Genomic DNA, 25,244 nt, shown 5'->3' with positions numbered 1-25,244 from the left:
TAAATAATCAGATTTAACTGTTTGTAATGGTATTTTCCAAAAAAACTTGACTATTTGAACAGGTTTACAACAAAACTGGAAATTGGAGCCTGCTGATAGTTTAAAATATTAATATACATAATTTTTCTTGTCACTATAAGTATAATAACTTGATGGTTATTTTTGTATTGCAGATTGTTAATATAATGAACAATATATTTGTTTTAAAGCCTGAAGACCAGGGAACGCCAATCGCAGGAGGGAAACATGTTTTAATACCTTGATATTGATTTTTTTAGCCACTTGTTGCTCTGTGGGATATTGAAACTAGTTATTTTTTATTTTTTTAAACTAACCTGTTTTCCCCTTGACATAACACTTTAACACGCAAAGTTGTATCATTGAAATATTTCAAGTAGAAATGCTTGTGACAAAGAGCAGTGCTTGGGCAGCTAATTTTTAGTTGTTTAACTAAATGTAAATGTGTTGTATGAATAAAATAATCTGCACTTGATTTTAGTTTATTTGAAGTGAAGAAAATATAAGTAAACACACAAAATGTAGCACTTGTCTTGAATGCAGTCATGACAAAGACACAATATATTGTGACAAAATTGCAGTTGAGCCCCCCTTGCAGTTTGTATAGTTCCCCCAAAAGCATGTGTCACATGTAACCTGGAAATATATATTAAAAGAGTGACATATGCGTAATGAAATGCTACTGAAATTGTGAACATAAGTACCCATGAAGACCAAGCCGTCTGAGAATGACACTTTTTTCTGGTTGAAACATTGTTTCAAAACTTCACAAAATATAAGGTTTTCAGGGGTAACCACTGATGGCACACCACCATGATTACATATACAAGATATTAATATTTTAAATCACTTGACAGAACATTACAAAGATATATGGCCAAACTAAGGGATAGAAAAAGCAAAAAAAATGACTGAAAGGAGTGAAATCAATTAGTATTCATTTTAGGCAGATGACCAAAAATTTCTACTTAATGGAAGCCATCATATTAACATTATCAAGTTGTACTTGAAGTTGAAACCCTCACTGAAAACCATGTATTGCTGTGTTACTTTAATAGAAGGTAGTGGTTACACTACACCTCCCATATTCCATAACAGTACATTAAAGATTATCTTGTAGCAGTGGGAGTGCCGGCCAATTGCCATTCAATGCATTTTTGGCATTTGAAGAGTCTATTACAATGAATATAAAAAAAATTTCTACCTGACTCATTTGCAATGTTTTGTCTAAATGTCTTTGTGCTTTTAGTCAGTGTCCATCTTGCTGGCCTATTATGTCTCTGGACTCCCTCTATAGAGGGCTTTCTATAGAAAGCAATTTTTTTACATATTCACCTGCAGTTATTTTTCAGCAAGGGCCAAGTACCGGCTGTCTTTCGATGAATAGTAGTGGACGAAACTGTAACATCCGTTAAGTGTCATCGTTTAGCACTAAAGTAAAAAGGCATTTTCAGTTAACTACATGTAATGATGTACACTTCGCATTTTTTAGTCGCTAAAATTGCAAACTGCGTTGACTGCTGGTCTGGTTATGCTGAAACATACCTAAGTTATATACGTAGTTACGTTTATCTTAACGCTTATAATTTGTATTTCGCGTGATACAATAAAAAGAATAATACAGAAACCAAGATTAATTATATTAACTGAAAACTTACCTCTTCTTTACCAACGCAAAGCCCACACACTGGCGCCAAGTTGTGACAGTTGTATTGTTACGTCATAAAACGCATTTTTCCATTCACGGTTGTTAATGCCCTACTGACTGTAAAAAAGTGCTTACCACTAGATGCGCAACTCGGCGAAATCGCTCAGACAGGTCACGCTTGAATGAACCAGTGCACATTGGCTTCTTTACAATGGCGGGCAATGGGTGAAGAGTGAAGATATTGGCAAAAAAACGCAATTTATTGCATTAAACGTCAAATAACTTTAGAATTGGGTCTCATCAGTGCAGCTGGTGACGAGAGATCGGCCGCATTGGCTAGTGTAGCCATTCAACGGCACTCCAGGCTAGTGTAGCCATTCAACGGCACTGCTGTATGTCCAGTTGTGGCATCGCACAGACTAGGTGATGCATGGGGTTGTACCCTGTGCTCCCAACAAACTGGAGTGCCGTTGAATGGCTACACTAGCCAATGCGGCCGATCTCTCGTCACCAGCTGCACTGATGAGACCTTATAGGTCGAAACAGTGTGCACTGTCTGCAGCTTATCATTTATTGGCTCTATATGCTTTTACTTTAGAATTGAAGTGATAATAAACTTGCAGGTTACGTAAGTGCCATGTATCTCGTGTATTTTATTCGTTTTTAGAAGTTTATTGTGTGTTTTAAAAGGATCACTAACCGTTTTTGTTTGATTGATTTTGTATGTTAAATATACCATGGACAAGACTAAATTCTCGTATTTGTGATTTAGTTGTATTTCTGTGTAATAGCTAGGTTAGCTACACCGTGCCAGCAAATGGCAAAAAATCTTTGTTTAAAATTTGCAATCCTGAATTTCAATGCAACTCTGATATGAAGAAACATTACAGCAATTTACAAAAATGTGTGCTCTCATTGCGTGACCCAACTTAGGGCGACATAATACATGCTTCATAAAGAAACGTAATATTAATTTCCTTTTAACCCACTTCTGTTGTCAAAATTAAACAGTAATTATTTTAGAGCGTTCATATGTGAAGATCACTTTGAAAAAAGCGATCTGCTGATTATCGGTTGCAGAAAAAAGTTAAAAATTGGTGCTTTGCCACCAAAAAAAATTCCTAAACAGCAGTACAGGACAAAATTGGTAACATTGCCCATGAACATATAAATGTTTATTACAGCTAAAATCATTTGTTGTGGCCAAGACAAGCAGAAAAGCACCATTTGACAGAAAGGTTCTTTCATAAGTTAAACACCACAGCGTTAAAAGTGTTGAGAAAGCTTTTTAACAATTAGGTCCTCAGCTGAAAGTTAGTACACACTTCTTAAGTTAACAATTCATTTTAAACAACAAGTTGTACAACATTTAGAAAAGTGGTCATTTTATAGAAAAGGCAAATACCTTTTGGTAGAACAATATAAAAATAAAATTGTTAAAGCATACATAAGGTACAGTTATGTTTATTATGAATTAATCTGGGTTTCTGTATGTTATAATTTTTGTGGTAGACTTTGCATCTCAAGCAATGTTGAGGTTGAATGGGCTCCATTTTATGGATGGTGAGTTAAACCACTATCCTTGGGTATTACTCCATTGAGGAAATCAACTTTAAATGCATTTTTAAGTATAACACCTGCTTTTAAAACAAGATAGTTTTTACCATTAGGCTTTTTTTTTGCATCATTACAGGGGAGTTGGATAACTTTAAACTTTGTACGGGAGTAAGCAGGAAAAAACAAGAATATTAACAAACATGTCATACAAGCATGGAACGCCCTGACAGGCACAACCATAATTCGCTCACCTCACTGCAATGTAGCCAGTAGATATGGCAACACATTTAAAACTAGATCACCTAATATTCAAACACAGTAACAGAAAAAGAGCCGGTAATGTGTAAAATGTGTGCAAAGTATGGCAAAAAATGGAACGCAACAGAGTGCAGCAAATGAAATCCAGTGCAACTAGTGAAGAAGAATTGGTAACAGTGGATGACCGAATTCATTAGGATATCTTGGTATGCAGATTCAAATGTTTCTCATTTAATTTTGGAACAGTAATGTGTCATTTCCCATCTGCAGGATTTGGTTGAAAGTCAAAAACACTCACTAATGAGTGGCAAGCCTCATTTTTTGAAAATGCAATGTAAAAATGCTTCAAAGACCATTAATCGGAGACGGTACCACCCTGATGTGGTTCATTGGGTAATTGAGTTGTTTGCTAGAGCTTCAGCAGCATATAATCATCTCAGAACCAGTGGTGTTCTTATATTGCCACCATCACGTACTTCACAGTAGTACAGGTATAAGTTGCAATTTTACACATAATTTTTTGAACTGACATATCATCACACAATCCTAAAAAAACACTGTAGATTGTTAAAAATATTGGCTCTGGTGCATGTGGTATCAACCAATCGGCAGTCAATGCTCTGTGGATGAAAAGTTAGTTAACAGCAGCAATTTATGCACTTTTTCATGTTTTTTTTTAAATTTATTATTTTCATGTAGTCAAGAAAATTGTCATTCTAGGAAGGCCTAAGGCCACTTAGTTGGATTTATTGACTACGGGGCCAGAAATGCAGACACCATAATGGCAACCCATATATGTAGCAAGGTGGTACACATAATGCAAATTGTCCAATTCAGCGAATTCAAAGTCCAAACTTGCTACATAAATAAGGTTAATTGCCATTTTTTTATGATATTATTAAGAAAATTCCAAAAACTAAAACATTTTTATCAAACTAAACGTCGCAGCTCAAAAAACTATCGACAAGAGGACAAAATATGTGTATGTATGTTCTTACCAATGCACACGAAATGTGTACTTGTTCATTCAAGCGTGCAACGTCTGAAGGAAGGCAAAACCAATATATTCGCGTTCATGGTAATTAAATTAGATTAGTTAAAATAAAAATGTTTAAAAAATACATCAACATAACATAACTACACATTATAAGTTACATCTTGTTCTATGTAGTAATTCACCCGAGAGATTTAAAAAAAAATTTAGTCGGCAGACGAGTTGCGCATCTAGTGAATTAAGTTATCTATGGTTACAGCGAGAATTAATTGTTCCGCTTGGCTGATTTAAGTTCTCCTTTATTCGTGACGTGTTGAAATATTCATCCGCGACAGAGCATGTGCTTTGAACGCCACGTTTTAGTGAGCTGCGTTAGTTGCTAGGTTTGCAGTCAATTTAAGTGAATTTATCCTAAATTCTTGTGACTATTTTGTTGATAGTGAAACTGTAAATGTTAAGAGCAATAGCAAAAATGCTGAATTGTCAGTTGTGGAACCTCTAGCCGCGTGCTAGTAAAGCCCTGGTTACCCAACAGTTGGTATGTTTTATGTTCTTATTTGATTTGTGTTTAACTTGTGTTAATGTGTATTCTAACCGTAACTGGACTTATTACAAGTAATTTGGAAATAATCTAATGTAAAATATGACCGATTGATGTAGATTTAATTTGAAACCTGTGTGTACTGTTGAAACTTAATTTGTGATTGTCGCTATGACGTCATAATGTGTACGTCTGGCTTATGTATGTTATTTGTGGTTACAGAAAAACCGTTGCCGTTGCTATTGACGTTGTCGTCTTGGTTTATTCGTCAGCGTTGCCTTTTATCGCCAAAAAAGAACATTCGTTGCAACTGCAAGAGTGGGTCGTCTTGGAGGACAGGCTGTAGGACGGGCGCGTTTTACAAAAAGGGTTATCTAGTGTGACGAACGGCGCAGGGCCAGGCTGCGCTTCTAGCGGTCGTTACATTAAAGTTTTTCAACTATGGAACACAAAGTGTTCAACCTACGGAAATCGTTGAAAAATAAAGTTTTTCAACTCACGGAAAAACTGTTGAAAAATAAAGTTTTTCAACTTACGGAATTGAAAACAAAAGTTTTCAACTGCTGACTTTGGAGTTATCAAGATGGTTGAATCTCAACACACTCTTGACAATTTAGTAAAACGACTGAACTTGGCATATCAAGATGCAGAGGAAATTATGATTGATTCCTCGAATGTGCAACAGTTAAAAGAGAAGACTTCATCCATCGATGTTTTGTACGACGAATGTGTTGGCAAACATACAACACGACTGGACTTCGTAAAAAAGAAAAAGGATAGAAGGAAAATTAATGCTGCGCTCTCAAGTTTGCGAAGTGGCAAGCAAGAATTTGATGCGCGCACAGAAGAATGGTTAGAGGAAGTAAGGCGATCAAAACCGCCTGAACACTGAAGCAAGGAACCGTCTGTCAGCGATTTTGGTTCTAGAAGCAAGACTGGTTCATATGCTAGCTCGAGGTCGAGTTGCAGACGTACTGAGGCGCGTGTGAAAAAAGAAGTCGCACTTCTAGAAAAGGAGTTTCTGCAGAAAAAGATGGAAGCAGAAAATAGCCTTTTGCAGAAAAAAATGGAAGCAGAAAGTTTACTTAAATCCTCTGAAAATCAATTAAAAATTCTAGAAGCAGATCATAAGATAAAAGCTGCCACAGTGGAAGCTGATTTATGGGAAAAGACGTCTTCATCTGGGTCATGTTTTGCTGGATTTCAGCCAGAAAAGCAAGTTGATTTATCAGTCCTCTTCTCACCTGAGACCAAACCCGAAGTAGTAAAAGAGGAGAAGCAAGCACCAGACTCCGGCATTATTAACAGAAGCAGTTCAGAAGCGCAGGTAACGGACATTCCGTCCTCCTCGCGTTGTGAACCCAAACCAAAAACGGAAGTGCTGAATCATGAGCCAGAGGTGAGTGACCTGTGTCGTGTTGCTGCAGTCTTGAAGGCAGGGATGGAGCTTCCCAGGCCACAGCTATTGTATTTTGATGGTGATCCGCTAATGTACACGCGTTTCATGATAAGCTTTGACGAAAATATTGGTCGACGTGTAGACAGCGACAGTGTGAAGCTTAATTATCTCATCCAATACTGTCGAAAAGAAGCACATGCAATGATTGCCTTCTGCATTGGCCATCACCCCCTGGAAGGTTACCGAAGGGCTCGAGAGTTGTTATTCGAGCGTTACGGACGTCCTATCATTATCGCACGTGCATACGTGGATAAGCTAAGTCACTGGCCTTATCTGAAATCCGATGATACTGACGGATTGATAGAGCTAGCACAGGCATTAGAAGAGTGTCTGGTGACCCTGACTCATCTTGGATACTTTGCAGACATCAACAATTTTGAAAATATGCTGAATATAATAAAGCGGTTGCCGTTTGCACTGCAAAGTCAATGGAGAAGACATGCAGCTAAAATCGAAAGGAATGGGGAAGAGCCTCGTTTCTGTCACCTTGTTGAATTCGTTAAGAAAGAAGCGTACATTGGAACCACGATGTTTGGTCGAGTGTTGGGTCCTCGGAAGGACAGAGATACGCAGAAAAGGCGCAACAGATCTCCTACGACGAGGACAAGAGCATCGACTCATGCGACATCGGTTGCTCCAGGAAACGAGCGTAAGGCTGAACCGAGAAGTCCTCAGAAGCAGGGATGTCCCTTGTGCAGTAAATCGCACGATCTTGGCGATTGCGACGTGTTCAAACGGAAAACCTTCGTAGAGCGAAGAAAGTTTCTGCGTCAAGTTCGGCTGTGTGACAATCGTTTTTTAAAGGGTCATATAGCAAGAACATGTAGTTTACCAAGTTCTTGCACTATCGGCGGATGCCGTGGAAAGCAACACAACCTTCTGCACTGGACAGAATGGAAGACTTCTTCGACTGCACCCGTACGCGAAGCGTCTACGCCAGGGGTGGGCAAACTTTTCAGTGCAAGGGCCGCATTCAAAAGTTTGTAATCTTATCGGGCCGCATAGTATTTTACCAACAGCCGCCAGTTGCTTGCTTGTTTACGTTTTAAAATAACTGATGTAAAGAATTAGGTTTATATCACACATATACCATTTAAAGTCGCCTAAAATGCTCAGATTAATAATTTGTAACTTGTGCATAAGTTTAGCTAAACGAAACTATCTGTTTATGACGTCATAAACTGTATTGTGACGATTGTGGTGCCTGTTTTATTCGCATTGTTTGCACACAATAATGGGATAAACGCCTGGCGCATATGGTTACTAGACTGGTAATATTTTTTCCAGTCTTGCGAAATCTGTTTTTAGCAGTTTGAAAATCAAAATATTAGGCAAAATAGTTTTAGTTACGTCACGGCCTCCAGTACATGTATTTTAACATACATTGTCACGGCCATTACTATGAAGTTCACAGATACGGGTGAATTTTTTAACCTCGCAGGACGAAACGTTGCACCAACAGATAAAATGCATGTGGGAAAGCGACTTTGGCCAAACCGCGTTATCACCCAGAACGACACTGTCGAAAGAAGACAGATACGCATTGAAGCAGATGGAAAGCTCAGTGAAGTGTCATGACGGACACTACCAACTGCGATTGCCATGGAGACCAGGTGCTCCAAACTTGCCAAATAACCGTGCTATGGCAATGAAGCGTTTGTCATACTTGAAACGGCGATTGGAAACTGATTCGCAGCTGTATGAGAAGTACAAGCAAACGTTGGATACGTACTTGAACGAGGGATATGCCAGACGTTTAAAGGGCGACGACAAGAAGCCGGAAGATGGCGCTGTGTGGTACCTGCCGCATCACCCGGTTGTACACCCGCAGAAACCAGGAAAGGTGAGGGTCGTCTTTGACTGCGCCGCCAGATATCATAATATTTCGCTGAATGACCAGCTTTTGCAAGGTCCAGATTTACTCAACAGTCTTTTTGGGACGCTTGTTCGATTTCGCCAGGAACCGGTTGCGTTTGTCGCCGATGTAGAAGCGATGTTTCACCAGGTAAAGGTTGATCCGATCGATACATCTGCACTAAGATTCGTTTGGTGGCCTGAAGGCGATTTGTCGCGTGAACCCGTTGATTACCAGATGCTGGTACACATATTTGGTGCAGCCTCATCTCCTTGCTGTGCTGGGTACTGTTTGCAGAAAACTGCCGAAGACAACCAGGAGAGATTCAGTTCTGAAGCGGTTTCGACAGTGAAACAAAACTTCTACGTGGACGATTGTTTGAAGTCCGTAAGGAACGAAGACGATGCAATCAAATTGGCCGGCGAGTTGCGTGAATTGTTGCAGCTCGGAGGATTTCGGCTCAGAAAATGGGTGAGCAACAGCGAGCGTGTGTTGTCGTCAGTCCCAACCGAAGATAGATCTGTACAGTCCATTGTATTAAATGTTGATGTAAAGCACATGGAACGTGTGCTTGGAGTGTTGTGGAATTTTCGCTGTGACGTGTTTGAATTTGACGTAAAGGTCAAAAAGAAGCCTGTAACGAGGAGAGGAATACTTTCCGTGGTCAGCTCCTTGTTCGATCCATTAGGTTTCGTTGCGCCTGTAGTATTACATGCGCGAAAGCTTTTGCAGGAGCTTTGCAAAGAAAATTATGTCTGGGATCAGGAAGTTCCACCGGATATAGAAAAGAGATGGAACGCATGGATTTCTGAGTTTCCAGGTCTATCAGAAATTAAGATTAAAAGGTGTTTTCAGACCACTGGACTTGAAGTCAAGACGCACGAGCTTCATCATTTTGCAGATGCGTCTTCCTGTGGATACGGAACAGTCGCATACTTGCGAACAGTGGATGAACGAGGCAATGTGCATTGTTCTTTTGTTACTGGAAAGGCCCGTCTAGCGCCTTTGAAGATGGTGTCCATTCCCAGATTGGAATTGACCGCAGCTACTCTTGCTGTCAAGATGGACCAAGTTTTAAGGCAAGAACTTGACTTGGATATCGGACGATCCGTGTTTTGGACCGATTCAACTGCAGTTCTGCAATCCATTTACAACGTAAATAAGCGTTTTTGTACCTTTTTTGCCAACCGACTGGCGAAAATTGAGGAAGGATCCGACGCGTCGCAGTGGAAGCATGTTCCTACTGCACTGAACCCAGCTGATGACGCATCTCGTGGGTGTACTGTAAAGGCTTTTCTCCAAAACAAGCGTTGGTTCTCCGGACCTTCGTTTTTAGGCAGCGATGAACGTCACTGGCCTACGAATCCTGTGAACACCAAAGATGTTCCCGAGGAATATTCAAACATGAAACCGAAGAAAATGTTGGTTGTGCATGCTGCAGAGGAGCAGTGTTTGTTTGACGACTTAATTTGTTGCTTTTCTTCATGGAAGAAATTAAAGAAGGCAGTTGCTTGGCTCCAGCGGTTTGTTGATTATCTGCGTTCTCAGAAGGACCAACAACTATCCAAAAGACTGACTGTCGCTGATCTTGAAAGGGCTGAGCTAGCGATTGTCAAATATGTTCAAGGAAGACAGTTTTCTGACGAAATAGACGCCTTGTGTAAGTGTGAAGACTTAGATCGCGGCGGGAAGAATAAAGTCCTTAAGAAGCTGCCATCAAAGGCTCTGCATAGACTCAATCCTGTTTTGATTAATGGTGTGTTGCGAGTGGGTGGCCGTCTGCAAAGAGCACCGATTCCCTTTGAAATTAAGCACCCGATGATTCTCCCAAACGCACATCACATTACTACCTTGATTATTCGCGAGACATACGCTAATGTTTGCCATTCCGGAATGTCGCACACTTGGGCCATTGTTCGTCAGAGATATTGGATTGTGCGAGGTGGTGTAGCGGTAAGAAGAATCCTTGGAAACTGTGTGTTTTGTCGAAGAAGAAATGCTTCAGTCTCGAAACAAATGATGGCCGACTTACCTGTTGAGCGCACGACTCCGGGTGAGCCACCGTTTTCATCTGTGGGTGTGGATTACTTTGGACCCATACTCGTAAAACAAGGAAGAAGCGAAGTCAAACGATACGGTTGCATCTTCACGTGTATGACCGTGCGTGCTGTGCATTTGGAAGTAGCGCACTCGCTTTCTACTGACTCGTTTATTGACGCTTTCCGAAGGTTTATTGGAAGACGCGGAAAGCCCAGGCGCATTTTCAGTGATAATGGAACGAACTTCGTCGGCGCTGAGCGCATACTGCGCGAGTCTCTTGAAAAATGGAATCAAACTCCCATCGAAGAACGTCTTCGCCAGTGGGGCGTTGACTGGTCATTTAACCCACCTGCCGCCAGTCACATGGGTGGCGTCTGGGAACGTCTAATTCGTTCGGTGCGCAAGATTTTGAATGTATTGTTGGGACAGCAAGTGCCTTCTGACGAGACGCTGAGTACGCTGCTTGTTGAGGTCGAGTTCATCCTAAACTCGAGGCCCTTGACTCCCATCAGTCTTGATCCTGCCGACAGAGAGCCTCTGACACCGAACCACCTGCTTTTGATTGGGCGACATGATATCTCGCCACCCGGAGTATTTGTGAAGGAAGACAACTACGTTCGACGACACTGGCGCCAGGTCCAGTACTTGGCCGACCAGTTTTGGGTCCGATGGACAAATGAGTACTTGCTGACGCTACAGACGCGTCAGAAATGGCAATTTCCCGAAGAGAACCTCGACGCTGGTGCTCTGGTCCTGTTGGTCGACAACTCGGCACCACGAGGAAAATGGCTCACCGGAAGAATCGTGGAAACGTACCCGGATAAGTCCGGGTTTGTGGGAAGTGCTTTGGTTAAAACGCACGTTGGGTCGTTCAAACGACCGATCGCAGAGTTGTGTCTGATTATGAAGGCTTAAAGTGTTGTGTTTGTTCGTTACGTTTTCCTTTCTCGCTGTTTGTGTGTTGTAAAGATGTTCTCATGGGTTCGCACATCGTCGGGAGGTATGTTACAGCGAGAATTAATTGTTCCGCTTGGCTGATTTAAGTTCTCCTTTATTCGTGACGTATTGAAATATTCATCCGCGACAGAGCATGTGCTTTGAACGCCACGTTTTTGTGAGCTGCGTTAGTTGCTAGGTTTGCAGTCAATTTAAGTGAATTTATCCTAAATTCTTGTGACTATTTTGTTTATAGTGAAACTGTAAATGTTAAGAGCAATAGCAAAAATGCTGAATTGTCAGTTGTGGAACCTCTAGCCGCGTGCTAGTAAAGCCCTGGTTACCCAACAGTTGGTATGTTTTATGTTCTTATTTGATTTGTGTTTAACTTGTGTTAATGTGTATTCTAACCGTAACTGGACTTATTACAAGTAATTTGGAAATAATCTAATGTAAAATATGACCGATTGATGTAGATTTAATTTGAAACCTGTGTGTACTGTTGAAACTCATTAATTTGTGATTGTCGCTATGACGTCATAATGTGTACGTCTGGCTTATGTATGTTATTTGTGGTTACAGAAAAACCGTTGCCGTTGCTATTGACGTTGTCGTCTTGGTTTATTCGTCAGCGTTGCCTTTTATCGCCAAAAAAGAACATTCGTTGCAACTGCAAGAGTGGGTCGTCTTGGAGGACAGGCGCGTTTTACAAAAAGGGTTATCTAGTGTGACGAACGGCGCAGGGCCAGGCTGCGCACCTAGCGGTCGTTACAATGTCAAGTCCACGTCTAAGCTGGTCATTAACTAACCCATCAATTGCTAACCGTTTCCCTTGTCGTCGCCCTCTTAAGCTTACAAACAAGGTCATTTTGTACGTTCCGCAAGGCGATTATTTCATAACTGCAAAAGTTCAGTAGTTTTATACCACAAGTTAAAAACCATCGATATCTACTCGCACGGTCTGTCCATTTCTGCATCTTTGCTATCCAAGCCTTCACAAATTGTCCCAAAAGAACTCATAACTGACTTGGCGTTTATTCGGTTCATCTTAATCGGAAATTCTACTAACATATAAGAACTCACATCTGACATAGCCTAGTTGACTAAATAGCCTACCAATAACGGCGTAGATCTATTAAGCAAAGCTTTTTAATTTAACAAGAGATGCAGTGATAGGAACTATAAGTTTCTATGTTGGTTTAACTCCAACCCTCTTCACACCAAATGCTCATTACGCGATCCAACGATATTTAGCAAACTTTTTGTAATGTAAGGGAGATGCGGGACCATTGGGCATGAAGGACCTTTGGGTCTTCATCCGTTTCTCTCAAACTGGCCGCTGTAGCGAGTTCTCAGTCATACATTAAAGTAATTGTGTTGCAATAGTTTTAAAGCTGTAACAACAAGAAGGTCAGTCACTTACAGAAGAAACTGTGAGCATAACTAAGTTTTCGCAGCTTGAAAGTAAATATTTTGCTCCTTTACTTTTTGTAATTTCTTTACAAGAGAAAGCTAGTTAAAACACGAAGTTTGCAGGATATTAGTTAGTTAATTGTAGCGTTAGATGAGCATTAGTATTTCTTAAGTTAATCTGTGTAACGTAGTTCAGTAAGATAAGTTCGTAATGGCGGCAATACAGGACCATTGGGCATGGCCCAAAGGTCCTTGGCCTATGAAGCTATTGATGCTGGTTGTATTTATTTCTTTTGATTAATATTAGATTTATTTTTCAATAAAAATGTTCTACTTTCAAAACAACACTTAATAAGCTCCCTCATGCGTGGTTTAATGGTCCAGAATATCACATGAAAATACTGGCTCAATGGTCCCCAAGGGTAAGGACCTTTGAGCCATATTTTTTGTAATTTTTAAAACGGAATATCTTGCCAACTCATTTCCAAATAAGAAAGTTATGCCCTTATGTAAGTGTGTAGTATTAGTACAGGTTCAATGGCAATTTTTCTTTCGAACTCAAAGAAATAGTCATGAAAAACTGAATTTTGGCCCAATGGTCCCGCATCTCCCCTACGTATTACGGTTTGTGGGATTCTTTGTTGAAGCATATTATGTTTTTTTTTTCGAATTTGCTACAGGGCATGTGTGTGTCCCATCTCAATGTTGAAATATACATTTGTCAATGAAACATTATGGAAAAACTACACTTAAACCAAAAAATGGTGTTGCTTCCCAATTAATCAAAAAACACCAACACAACACAATGCAATTTATTTACAAAACGCCACATATTTACGATAATATTGTAGAGTAGTTTCTTGTGTTTTCCAAATAAGCCTACTTCAGAGGGAAGGTGTCCATGTTGTCAGCAGTTACCTACCAAGTTTCCTCGGCGACAAATCAAATGCACTGAAGTATGACCACATACTTGGTTGATGCATCCAGTTCACTGCACAGCGCAGCCTACAAGTTTTAAAACTTCTCAATCTACGTTTTACTGCACAGCGCAGTTGTGATCCTTTAATGAAAGCATGTAGATCAAACACTGCCAAGCGCAGCTTGAAAATAAAATCGTGTATCTACAAAACTTGGGAGATTCTCAAAATTCACAAGATACAGCGTACGTCCTGTCCATCAGAACAGTCCCTAAAAGAAATTGATCCATGTAAATATATTTACACACTGCACAGTGCAGTTGTAACTACAAACTCCAGTAGTTTGCTGCCCAGCGCAGCATTCAGTCTATGTCTAAATGTACTGCTCAGTGCAGGTTTGTCTCATTGCAATTCACATTGCTTCATCAGTAATTGTTTACACGAAACCTAGCCACAGAGAATTTCCACATACTTCCAGATCTTATTTACAGATGAGAAAATTCCACATTCCTTGCGTCCGTTATCTGTCAAAATGTATGCTTTATTACACGACATACACGGAATATCAGTACACTAATCCTTACTTAATAGGTAATTTACTTGTCAATGTTAAGTATTTCAAGTGGTTCAATGCAAGTAAGTTTGCTTTACTAGAAATTGTTAATTCATATGTCATTTGATTTGTTTAATGACTTCCCAAATTTGCCATACTTTTGATTTAACGGATACTCATTTGTTACCCAATTTTAAGTGGGTCTCCTTTTTACCAGGCATTTAACAACATAGGCTAATTGTTTCTGCAAGCCAAAGTCTAGCTATTTGTGTGCAAAGCCTTCCCTCAAACAACCCATGGAGTGCTTCAAACACTGTCAAATTAAGAAGCTATCAAAGTATAACAACTAGTTTCACTGTGGTTTGCAATGTACACATTGACCTCTTCCTGTGACGTACTTGACAATGATCGTTTCCTTTTAGAGTTTTTTTGAGTCAAAATTACGAACACTAGGAATTATCACTAAGGAATCAAATCATTCTTAACTTTGTTTCAAAAAAAGTAGAAGTTGACTTGCAATAACCAACCACAGGGCCTTATCCGCTAGTAACCTCTTAAAGTCGTTTAGTGTGTCTCAGGGAAATGCACATCATCGTTAGGTATCATCTGCCAGTTTATCACACGTGAAAGTTATATATATCCGGATCAACCGTGGCTTAGTATTGCTAACAATTAACATACGACCGCACGGCACTAACATATTGTATATAGCAGGGCTACTCAAACTTTCTTGCTCTGCGACCCCATTTTAAAACAGAAATTTCTACGCGACCCCTTGATGGGTATGATGTAATAAAATACTTATATCTTATATATATACCATCTAATGGCACCTAAAAAGCCTAAATTAATTTCTAACTTGATACACAGATTGACAGTCTTAGTTTTTGTGACGTCATAATCTATATTGTGACGCTTGTGGTATCTGCTTTTTCGCATTGTTTGCACACAATAGGCATAAAAAAGTCTGGCGCATATGACTAATAGGCTGGTAATACTCTTTCAAATTGTACAAAATGTGTTTAGAGCAGTTTGCATACACGGAAGTGATGTTTAATCAATAAATGTACGCACGTATACCATTTATTGTGACTGACATAATAACCCATAATGTTTCGCGACCCCAAAATTACATTACGCGACCCACAGTTTGAGAAGCCCTGGTATATAGCACCAAAGTACCAAGACCAACAATAAATGTAACAACCATAACGCATGATGCAGAGGCTAGACCCGTTTCTTGGCAGTAATCGCTCCAATCGTGTCTCGAAATAAACTTAACCTAACTCATGAGAACAGAGTGTCCCGCAAGAACACAATAGCCTTTTGACACACATTGGGTGGTGTGAAGGTATAATCAACGGACCGATCGTTTTTTTTTATTTTAAACAACAAAACGATATGTAAACCTAACAGCGCATATTTAGCGTAAACGAGAATACAAGTTTGAAAATGCTGTAAATTATTTTGCACCAACCAACGCAGTACTTACCATCATGTGTGTAAATTAAAAAAAGTTTACACAATCTTTCTCGACTAAACGAATGAAAAACCAACATTGGACAGAAAAAACGAAAAAGCAAATGTTTCTCCTTCAGTTAAAGGGGCCATGAAATATTTTTTGTAGAACTATCAACAATATACTTTAATTACTGTTCAAAAAAGCCAATAATACTCACTGAACAACACTTAGTATAACCTTCTGCCGTATCCATCAGTATGTGGTCTGTCCCTAGCAAACGGTTGCCTGTCCAAAAAAGCGGCGTTTGGAATTGGTTGGTGACTATGAGGTGGGAAAGCTGGATTGTATGCAGGAATATGGCGGTTGGGAGGAGCAGTATGCATTCCATGTGGAACACCGAATTGATCAGGTGGTAGTTTCATTGCGTGTTCTCGTGGCGCCATCATTCCGACTGCATCACTTCGTGAAAATGGATCTTGCAAATTTCGATTGGCCAATGATGGAATTGGTTGTGGCTTTATTCCTCCAATTACTGGAATCCCTTGAGGTTCTCCCATGCCCGAATATGGTGTTTGTGCATGCTGGGGCTGTTGCTGCATTGGTGATAATCTTAATACATCAAATAAATTTAATTTAAATCTATTTAATGTGATAAAGAGATCTCATATTTAATTTGACAAATTTGAAGGGCAATGTTTTAGAAAAATGTATTGTCCTTAGCCCCAGGAAATTTCCTTATTTTGTCTTATTTTCAACAATTACAAGTCAAATCCAAAAAGTAAACTGTCTTTACATGCAAGTAATATTTTCTACGAAAAAGAAGTTGTTGGAACAAATTGTTTATGTTAAAACATATGGTTTGTGATATGTCATGACTTGTATAAAAGCAAAGATTTGTTCAAAATTGTTTAACCTTCGAATGAAACAATGACGATGGCGCAACCCTGATTATAGCCCTCAATAATATGCCTGCGATCAAATTGCAATTAAATATACATCTATTGTAGGAGTCTGTGCTTTTTGTGACGACATAAATTCATTTTATTTCAATTTTTCTTATTGTCACAAACATCAGCAATTAAAGGAACGTAAAAACAATCAATAAGTGCTAACAGATGTGATCTGTGGTAATAATACTTGGGCCTAAAACAAGTTAATCTGTACATTAAATTCAGTCCTTTGATACAAAAGACTTTCTTCTTTGCTGTCCACCTAGTATTTGCCAAACCCTTAAAGTGACACCCTTCATTTTCTTAGTCATGGACCACCCTGGTGTAGTCTATTTTAAGTCATAATCCTAAAACAAAAAATCTAAATGTTAGTGGTCTGCTGTACTAAATCTTATGGTATGTGAGTAGAATAAGTTTGAAAATCACTTTGTGTTGGAATTCTACTTGAACAAACATACATAGAACTCTAGAACTTCCAGGGAACGTTTCTGCTGAAAAACGGTACTTGTTGTTTGATCAAGTCTAGTTTCAGATACAATTTAGGTAACCTTTTTAGAACAGAATGTGTAAGATTTCTTGCTTCTAGCGGCGCCAAGCTGTTATGTACGGGTGCCAGGAATATCGTCCTGGCATTGCTATTGACGCAACAATGACTTTGCGACGTCAAATCCATTGTGGTGCAATTACCTTGTGCGAGACCGCATGGTTATGCGTTTGTTTAGTCAATTAGTGTCTGCTGTATATGTGCTGACCGCATGAAAGCGAGTTGTGCTAGAAAACTAACGGATATCTGCTTCAGTTTACTGCAAATGTGTAAAATGTTGACCTGTGTCAAAACCTGGGTTGTATCTAAGTGAATTGGACCTGTGAACTTTGCGCTGAGCATCGTATTATTGCGACCAGGGTAATTTACTGTGGACAAGATTCGGTCGGCATCCATCTGTGCGAAAAAGTGGCTTGGTTGCATTGCTGTACGCCGGTATGTTTTAATGTGGTGGCCTGTATCTTGGTGTGTTATGTGTTTTACTGACTACGACTTACGATATTTACAGTGTAAAAACGTCAATCTGTGATTACCAATTGGGACGTCTAATGCCTGGACCGATCAAAGTTTGGTACGTTATTTGTTTTTTCCCTGTAAAAGCGTTTGTCGCTGTTCGTCATTCTGACGTTTATTAGTGTTGTTATATTTGCAAAAGAACTTGTTCATTGCGCGCATCATTCAACCTGGTCGAAATAAATATCTGTTGCTCGCACTGGTAGCTTGTCCAGGAGCTGCACTGAGGGTGCGACACTACAGTATAAAAAAAATATTTTACCTAGTCCTTGATCTCTCAGAATGCTGTTTATGTTGTGCAAAATTTTCATATTGGTGAGTAGGCATTCTGGAAGCAGTTTCCCATTTCTTTTTCGCCAGCAGGTCATCAAAATCATTATCTGATCCCCACCCAGAACTTCCGCTTTCACTATAGTAATAAACCTGCACCAAAAGAAACGGCATAAAGAAACAATTTGCCTGTAACAACTGCAACCTGATTACCAGTCCATCATCAGCTGGTTGATCCCAGTCATGGTAATTCCTCTGCAGTCTTCGTCGCTTTCTACCACGACCCCGATTGCCTTCTCCCTATAGACAATAATATGTTTTGCATTTCATTGGAAAAATAAGCCAGATAAATTTGAAATGAAAGTTACAATTTGTGATTTTGTTCAATGTAATCAGATTGGAATGTCAACTTTGGAACGGTAAAAATTTCAAACTAACAGAATGACAAAGTGCACTATTCGACCATATAGTATACCCAAAAAGTTGAAGAATAATATCTAAATAGAACTATACCAAGTGCAAAAAATAAAACAACATATTTACGAAATTTGTCTGTTTGCATTGTGTATTTGAAAGAAGGAAACAAAATCGTTACTTCTCTTAAACTCCTTGTGCTCTTTACATTAATATGCTCAACTTTAGTTTTCTGTAAATGTTGTCGCTCAGCATTCTCCAGGTGGACTACAACATAAGGATTTTGTTATAAAGCCTACCGCATTTACTCGATTGCAATAAATAATTGTAATAAACAAAAGTGTTTAAATAATCCGAGTTTATTTTGATCTGTAATGCCTTTATGCCACAAAATGACTAAAAGCAGCAAAACTGTAGGTCGAACATCTTAACAAGTAACACTTACAACAAATAAATATGGTATACTATATCAGTGGATTTCCAGTTTTTCAATTCTAGTTTTGTCAAACTTTTCTTATCATTTTGTGTAGATCATTATAAAGTTAACAAATACATTTAAATGAATGTGTGCTAACCATGTTGGTAGTGAACTGGTTGAACAGTTAGACCAAATTGTGATGAGCCACTTCTAAGATCCTGTCGAAATGAAGGGTTTGGAAGAGAAACTTTAGTAGGATCCGGGTATTTTTGCTCCATTTCACGATTCCATGCTTCAATGGGGTTATTTGGATTCATCAATTGAGCAGGTGACCCTAATTGTCGACTGACAAAATGTTGCTGCACATGATCTCCAGCTGGTCCCACAGTGGGAGGCCTGTATCTCAACACATCTGGTTCCACATTTGAAGGGTATGCCAAAATGTTCTTTATGTCTTCTGGTCCTGAGTTGGCAGAACATAGGTTTTCGGGCAGGGGAAAACTTACTGTATTCGGATTACAAGTTATTGGATTGGTTTCTAAGCTTGTTTTAAATTCCAACATCCTGCCTTCAGATGTTGTCACTTTTGGTGTAACAGAAGACTCTGGACCGTGGTGACCTCTCAAAGGGTAACCACAGGCTCCCATGTAAACTGAAAAAATGTTAGTGTATTTTAATTGTACTATTTGTTAGTGTTCACAAAATCCAAAGTTTACCTTGATTAGTACTGACGGGTGCATGAGATGTAACCTGCAACATGTCTTGGCCAATGTCTTGAAAAAATGAAGGTGGTTGAATAGCACCTTCACTAGTTTGTGGTTTTTCAATTTGTTCATTTGTGGTTTGTGCATCAATATTTCGCCTAATTTTGAAAAAAAAAATAAACTTTTAGACAAAAGAGAGAGATGTCACACTAAAACCCAACACAGGACAAGATTGTGTGAAAAATGTGTCCTGAATTTCTATTAAGTTGCACAGCCCTGTTCCACAACATATTTTAATTTGTACCCCAATTGCAAACAAAACTAGAAGGGTGGCTTAGCACATATTGCCCTTGCATATACACTATAACCTATTTTAAAACATTGATATATTTCCTATGCTTATTTTATATTGGGTCCCATACCATCCACTGTCTTTTATAACCTTAGTTGTTTCTGCGAGCAGAAACTCATGGGTCCCCACACATGCAAGGTTGTAGATAATGCATTCAAGAGATAACCATGTGAAAGTTTAGTGTTGTAAGGTAAAACGCAGTGATCGGGACTGGGCTTAAATATTAATACTATGTAGAGAACAAACTATATAAATTTAGATTCACCCCAGGTATTGTTTGAAGTATGTCCTATTTAACGTTCCTTTTCAAAGAAATGAAGGAGTAAGAAGACATAATGGGGTAAAACAAAAAATGAATAGCAAATTCTACAAGCTATCCAATTTTCATTCAATTCGAACATTGTGAAGAGGGTTACACATTTTAGAGATTAGTTGGTTAAGTTGTGGTGCTACAGGACAATACATAACATTTGAGGACTTGGTATGTTTAATAAACTTTGCAAAATTTCATATAATTAGGACATTTTTTAAAAGTTCATTTATTTTAGGGGGCTAGTTGAGTAAATGTTGGGGCTACAAGGTAAAACACATGAATTGAAACCTACAAATAGCACAGTCCACATACTACCCAATTTTTATCCAATCCCGACACTGTGTAAAAAACTGACCCATTTTAGGGGGCTAGTAGGGTAACTAATGGGGTCCGACACACAAACTAAAAAAATAGGAAACCTCAATGACTCAATTGATAGTACTGCAAAATTTCAGCCCAATCCGCCAATGTTTAAAATGTCGACCAGTAGAGGTGTCTTGAGCAACAACCGTTAATGTTTCTGACGTCATAGGGCAACAACCCCCTACCTGCCATGGCATAAAAACGTTCACCAAGCAATCCACAAAGTCACAAATGGGTAACATACAACTGCTTGCCCTTGTAACACTATTGAGCAACAGAAATCTTTCGTTTGTGGTGTCTAGTAACATACAAATATGTTTTACACTTTAGGGGCTTGTGGGGTAAATGTTATGGCTACACGGTTGAAGACAACAAACGACAACTATAAATGGCATACTCTACAAGATATCCAAATTTCAGCGAATTCTGACACTGTTTACAAACTTACCCATTTTAGGGGGCTAGCGGGGTAAATACTAGGGTTATTTGGACAAACAAAGTGGGATGCACATCTACATAACTTTATCTACCATCTGTATAAGTTTCAGCCACATCCATCAAACATTTGATGGAAAAATGAGTCGGACAAACTTTGGGAAGAAAATAACCCATTTTAGGGGGCTAGGGGGTAAATACTGGGGTTATCAACAAAAACAAAGTGGGATGCACATCTACATAACTATATCTACCATCTGGGTAAATTTCATCCAAATCCATCAAACATTTGATGGAAAAATGAGTCGGACAAACTTTGGGAAGAAAATAACCCATTTTAGGGGGCTAGCGGGGTAAATACTGGGGTTATCAACAAAAACAAAGTGGGGTGCACATCTACATAACTATATCTACCATCTGTGCAAATTTCATCCAAATCCATCTAACATTTGATGGAAAAACGAGTCGGACAAACTTTGGGTAGAAGAAAAAAAACAAAACATTTTGAGTAAAATCAATATGTGTCCCCTTCAGGGAAGGGGACCCATAATTACACATTTTCAAAAAAATGCAACCTTCTTGTGTAGATTAATCTATTTGTTCCTGAAATAAAAAGGGATCCATAATAAAAACTTACATGTCTTTATCCTCACTTCTTGGTCTCTTTTTCTTTTTTTCTCGTTTGTGTTTTTTCTTCTTTTTGTCCACCTAAATAAATATTGTGGGTCCAAACTATCAACTTGCCACAATAGGATTTACACTTCCATATAAGCTAACTGTTCCAGTTATTAGATCTCAGCCACAGTACCTGCAGCAATGCTGTAGTGAGAGCTTCAAGATTAGCCAACTTTGCCTCAGTTTCACTTTCAACTTCTCCATCTTCAACCTCTGCTTGAGCCGAAGCGCCCTGAGAATGCTTTGCTTGCAGTGCAGCCAATTGTTGCTGAAGAATACATCAGGGGTCAATTTAACATTAAAAGGTTAGACAGTGTGATCTGTCATATCAGAACATTTTCTACACAGTAAGCTTTACAGTGACATTAAATAGCTATGATTTTTTGCACTACTTAGTTTGCCATAACGGGGATAGACATGGATTAAACATTTACAAAACAAGAAATAAAAGATGGGCTGAAACAGTGTCTTCTTATTTTTATGTGTTAAACATCACTTAGAAATAACAAGTGAAATACCATTATTTGTTCTTTTTGATGCTCTACATCCTCAGTTGAGGAAGTGGAATCTCTTCTCTTTTTATGCTTTTTTTCCCTTTTATGTCTCTTTTTCTTTTTTTTCTTGGCCTAAAATGGTTTGATAATGTAAAAATATAGTTTTAGTCACTGGGTTAGCTTTGTTAGGTAAGTTTACTAAAAAGTACCAACCAACAAATACATACACACAATTATGTATTGGAAAATGTAAAAAAATAATATCAATACCCACTACAAGTGTCACAAATATGCTGGGCCACCTTCTGACAATAGCTCAGTTATAGTGTGTAATGGACAGTTTTTGTGCATTCTTAATCTATTGCCACAAACACATTTGTTTATGTTCTAAGGTGCAAGATTTTAGGGATGTGCCAAATCTGCAAATGTTCTGTTTGGTCGAGCACCGAGCATCTCACTTTTAAGCTCAGTGCTCCGCCGAGCACGCTCGGTGCATTATGACTTCACAAAACATCCCCTTTCTACGTTTTAGTTCTATAAGATCTCTTACGTCACCGGCAGTGTTTTATTGAGCTGTACATGCCCGTAAAGAACGAGTTTTCCCACCATCTAATATATTTGGAAAATCGTTCGTTTGTTTCTTGGATACCCTTTAGAACACTAGTTACATATGTTAGCAGGGCATGAATATGCAAATATAACGCTCGGGTCAGTTGTGCAACGGCTCGGCCGAGCATCAAAAACGTGATGCTTGGTACCGAGTACTCGCGTTCTCGCTCGGCTCGGCCCTACAAGATTTATTAAGTCGCCCTTTCACTTGGTGCTGACACAATTTTTTATCAGTAAAATATTGCCACAGTGAGCCAGTTAAGTGTTACAGCTAACGGCATTTCATTTTTTGTATTGCAAGTTATCAAAGAGTATTGTAAGAATGGATCAAAACCATGGCAACGAAGTGAAAACACTTTTAAGTATGCATGTTTTATTTCCGAAATTATTGCTGTCACTCTTGTTGCATATGGGTGAATTGGTTCAAAGCATGTTTTATTTCCAAAAACTGTTTTAAGGTATGTTGTTGTTTTGCTGCATCCCCTGCCACTCTTATATCAGCTTTACTTTCCAAGTCATGCTTTTGTCATAAAAGCCTTAAAAGTAAGACAAGTGGGTTTTTTTCCTGCTGATGATTGCACTAGAAAGCTTGAAAGTTGCAAAACTTTTATTGGTTTATAATTTATTGAAGTATTACCAAGCATATGAAGACTTTGATGCCATGTCTAAAGCTAAGAAATATGCCCTCCATAAACACAGGACTACTCTGTATGACCTTTATCATGTTCTTAACTGGAACAAAGGAAAGCCATATGGTGGTGAATGATTGGTGACCGACTGACTCAGTATGGCGCCTTTAATGGGCCTGGTAAAATGTGAGTTTGAAAAGGTTAGTTTTTTTGTCTAATGCTCAGCTTAACTCGGGCAACTGCTGCATAGGAAAATTGTGATGCTTGGTCCAGAATACTCTGGTTCTGGCTCAGTTTGGCCCATCCCTAGAGTATTATATTGTTGGTATATGGCTGTGTTCAGTGTGTTGTGTTTGTTTGTGATTAAGTTTCTGTCATTTTTGCTTTGAATTATTTTTGCATTTTCGCTAATGTTTTTGATTAGAGCACAAGTGTGTTGCTGTCAAGAAACCTTCAAAAATCAGTCCCCACTTCAAGTATACACCTAAAAGTACAACATTGCAGCTGGCAATTTGTGTAGTTGAAAAGTTAAATATGACAAAAATATTTTACAACAACAAAAACCTACTTCATTATTATCTCCTTCTGTATTTTCAAAATCTTTGTTGTGATCTTTTACAGTACTAAAAAAAATGAATAATGTTTTTAAAAGTTAACAAATCCCCTACAAAATGAAACCAACCTAATTTTCTGGGATGATTGTTCTGGTTCCAAATTTTGTGTCTCAGAGACAGGAATGTTCACTGAAAAACAATAAATAAGAAGAAATAAAAAAACAAAGATATTGCCTTCCTATATATATCCAATTTGAATAGTAAATGTCCAGATACAACAATTTCTTGATACAAACCCAATGCCGTACATTCAATACATACTTCATACCTAAATCTTTTGCAATCTGATTTTTATATAACACTAACCTTTTTATGTTTCATAACATATTTGAAAATAAATGCATACAATTCCGAAACAAATATTTTTTTAGCTTGAACATGATTATTTGGTCCAAAGTCAGTCTTTAAACAATTAAAACTTCTCCATGAAAACCTAATTCATATTACAGAAGCTGAAAGTTCTCAACTTCATTTTGCATTATGTAAAAGTGATCACTTGGTAACCTCTAACTGTGCAATAGCCATGCAAAATGAGCAATTAATAACCTTTTCACTAGGCTTTTGTTTATAATTACTGGGCCAATAAGGCCTAAATTTTAATAGTGAACATGGAAAATTTAAAAAAGTTTGAAGAGCAAATCAGAATAAAATAGACAAAAGACCAAAAAAAATGCTATGCAAAGATAGGACCCATAATTATTAACAAGGAAACTAAAAAGGAACCTGGATTAGGCGGAGGTGTAGTTCCTGGAGCTCTGTCATCAGGAGCCTGAATAACATATTTATTGGTAAACGTAGAATTAACTGAAACAATAACACTCTTAAATGGTGGTATTACTTTTTTCCCACTTTTTCTTTGGTCATAACCAGCGTTAAACATTCCCAACAAGTCTACACATGACACATTTACAGCTAAAGCTAGTTCTTTTGCCAAAAGTACACTATTTAAATTTAATTTAGAAAACTGTTTTTGTGCATAACACGTGTTTCTGTTTATTATAACTAGAAGGGTGGCTTTCTGATATACTTCCATTTTATATATTCTATACGATATTTACCAATTTACTATACACATCATTTGATCTACACATATGATTGTTCTTGTAAACAAAAACTAATGGGTCCCCACATGCGTGTTTGTGCGGATTTACAGTAAACAAACGTTGCGGTGACTTTTAGATTTTTAGGAACAAATTTTTAGAAAGCATTAACCCAACAATAAAAAATTTTTGTTCGTATTCTTTTTGCACTATTATTGTCATATAATTACACAAACTTTAAAAAAGAACAAAAAAA

At 38.4% G+C, this 25,244-nt stretch overlaps 2 protein-coding genes and 3 long non-coding RNA genes across 6 annotated transcripts in view; 3 read left to right on the top strand and 2 right to left on the bottom strand.

Moving 5' to 3' along the window:
- Positions 1–484: 484 nt before the first annotated feature.
- Positions 485–1,943, bottom strand: LOC145233033 (uncharacterized). Its single transcript, XR_013860999.1, has 3 exons — positions 1,677–1,943; positions 1,354–1,449; positions 485–654 (listed from the first exon to the last, which is right to left on the bottom strand). It is a non-coding gene; the product is annotated as an uncharacterized LOC145233033 (long non-coding RNA).
- A 787-nt stretch (positions 1,944–2,730) lies between these two features.
- Positions 2,731–3,412, top strand: LOC145232905 (uncharacterized). The gene is made up of 2 exons (XR_013860949.1): positions 2,731–3,118; positions 3,179–3,412. It is a non-coding gene; the product is annotated as an uncharacterized LOC145232905 (long non-coding RNA).
- Positions 3,413–7,870: 4,458 nt separating this feature from the next.
- LOC145233005 (uncharacterized) lies at positions 7,871–12,080 on the top strand. The gene is made up of 2 exons (XM_080097668.1): positions 7,871–11,660; positions 11,889–12,080. Exon 1 carries the CDS (start codon positions 7,947–7,949, stop codon positions 11,283–11,285), a length of 3,339 nt encoding a protein of 1,112 aa, XP_079953794.1. The 5' UTR covers positions 7,871–7,946; the 3' UTR covers positions 11,286–11,660; positions 11,889–12,080.
- A 1,435-nt stretch (positions 12,081–13,515) lies between these two features.
- Positions 13,516–25,244, bottom strand: part of LOC145233003 (uncharacterized) — an 82,708-nt gene continuing 70,979 nt past the window's right edge. For both annotated transcript variants that reach the window (XM_080097666.1, XM_080097667.1), the window contains exons 35-47: positions 24,672–24,717; positions 24,017–24,077; positions 23,903–23,957; positions 22,121–22,228; positions 21,736–21,870; positions 21,565–21,635; positions 19,477–19,622; positions 18,918–19,412; positions 18,524–18,609; positions 18,142–18,228; positions 17,921–18,081; positions 15,869–16,260; positions 13,516–14,160 (exon numbers count right to left, since the gene is read on the bottom strand). In XM_080097666.1, coding sequence (XP_079953792.1) covers positions 15,879–16,260; positions 17,921–18,081; positions 18,142–18,228; positions 18,524–18,609; positions 18,918–19,412; positions 19,477–19,622; positions 21,565–21,635; positions 21,736–21,870; positions 22,121–22,228; positions 23,903–23,957; positions 24,017–24,077; positions 24,672–24,717 — 1,833 coding nt within the window. In that variant the 3' untranslated portion in view covers positions 13,516–14,160; positions 15,869–15,878. The remainder of the gene's footprint in view (positions 14,161–15,868; positions 16,261–17,920; positions 18,082–18,141; positions 18,229–18,523; positions 18,610–18,917; positions 19,413–19,476; positions 19,623–21,564; positions 21,636–21,735; positions 21,871–22,120; positions 22,229–23,902; positions 23,958–24,016; positions 24,078–24,671; positions 24,718–25,244) is intronic.
- Positions 16,256–17,857, top strand: LOC145233006 (uncharacterized). The gene is made up of 2 exons (XR_013860991.1): positions 16,256–17,580; positions 17,654–17,857. It is a non-coding gene; the product is annotated as an uncharacterized LOC145233006 (long non-coding RNA).

This window comes from Phallusia mammillata, chromosome 6 (assembly GCF_965637545.1).
Source record: "Phallusia mammillata chromosome 6, kaPhaMamm4.hap1.1, whole genome shotgun sequence".
In the NCBI taxonomy this organism is placed as follows: domain Eukaryota; kingdom Metazoa; phylum Chordata; class Ascidiacea; order Phlebobranchia; family Ascidiidae; genus Phallusia; species Phallusia mammillata.
The sequence above is the reverse complement of the archived record's forward strand: the minus strand, read 5'-3'. Positions and strand labels throughout refer to the sequence as shown.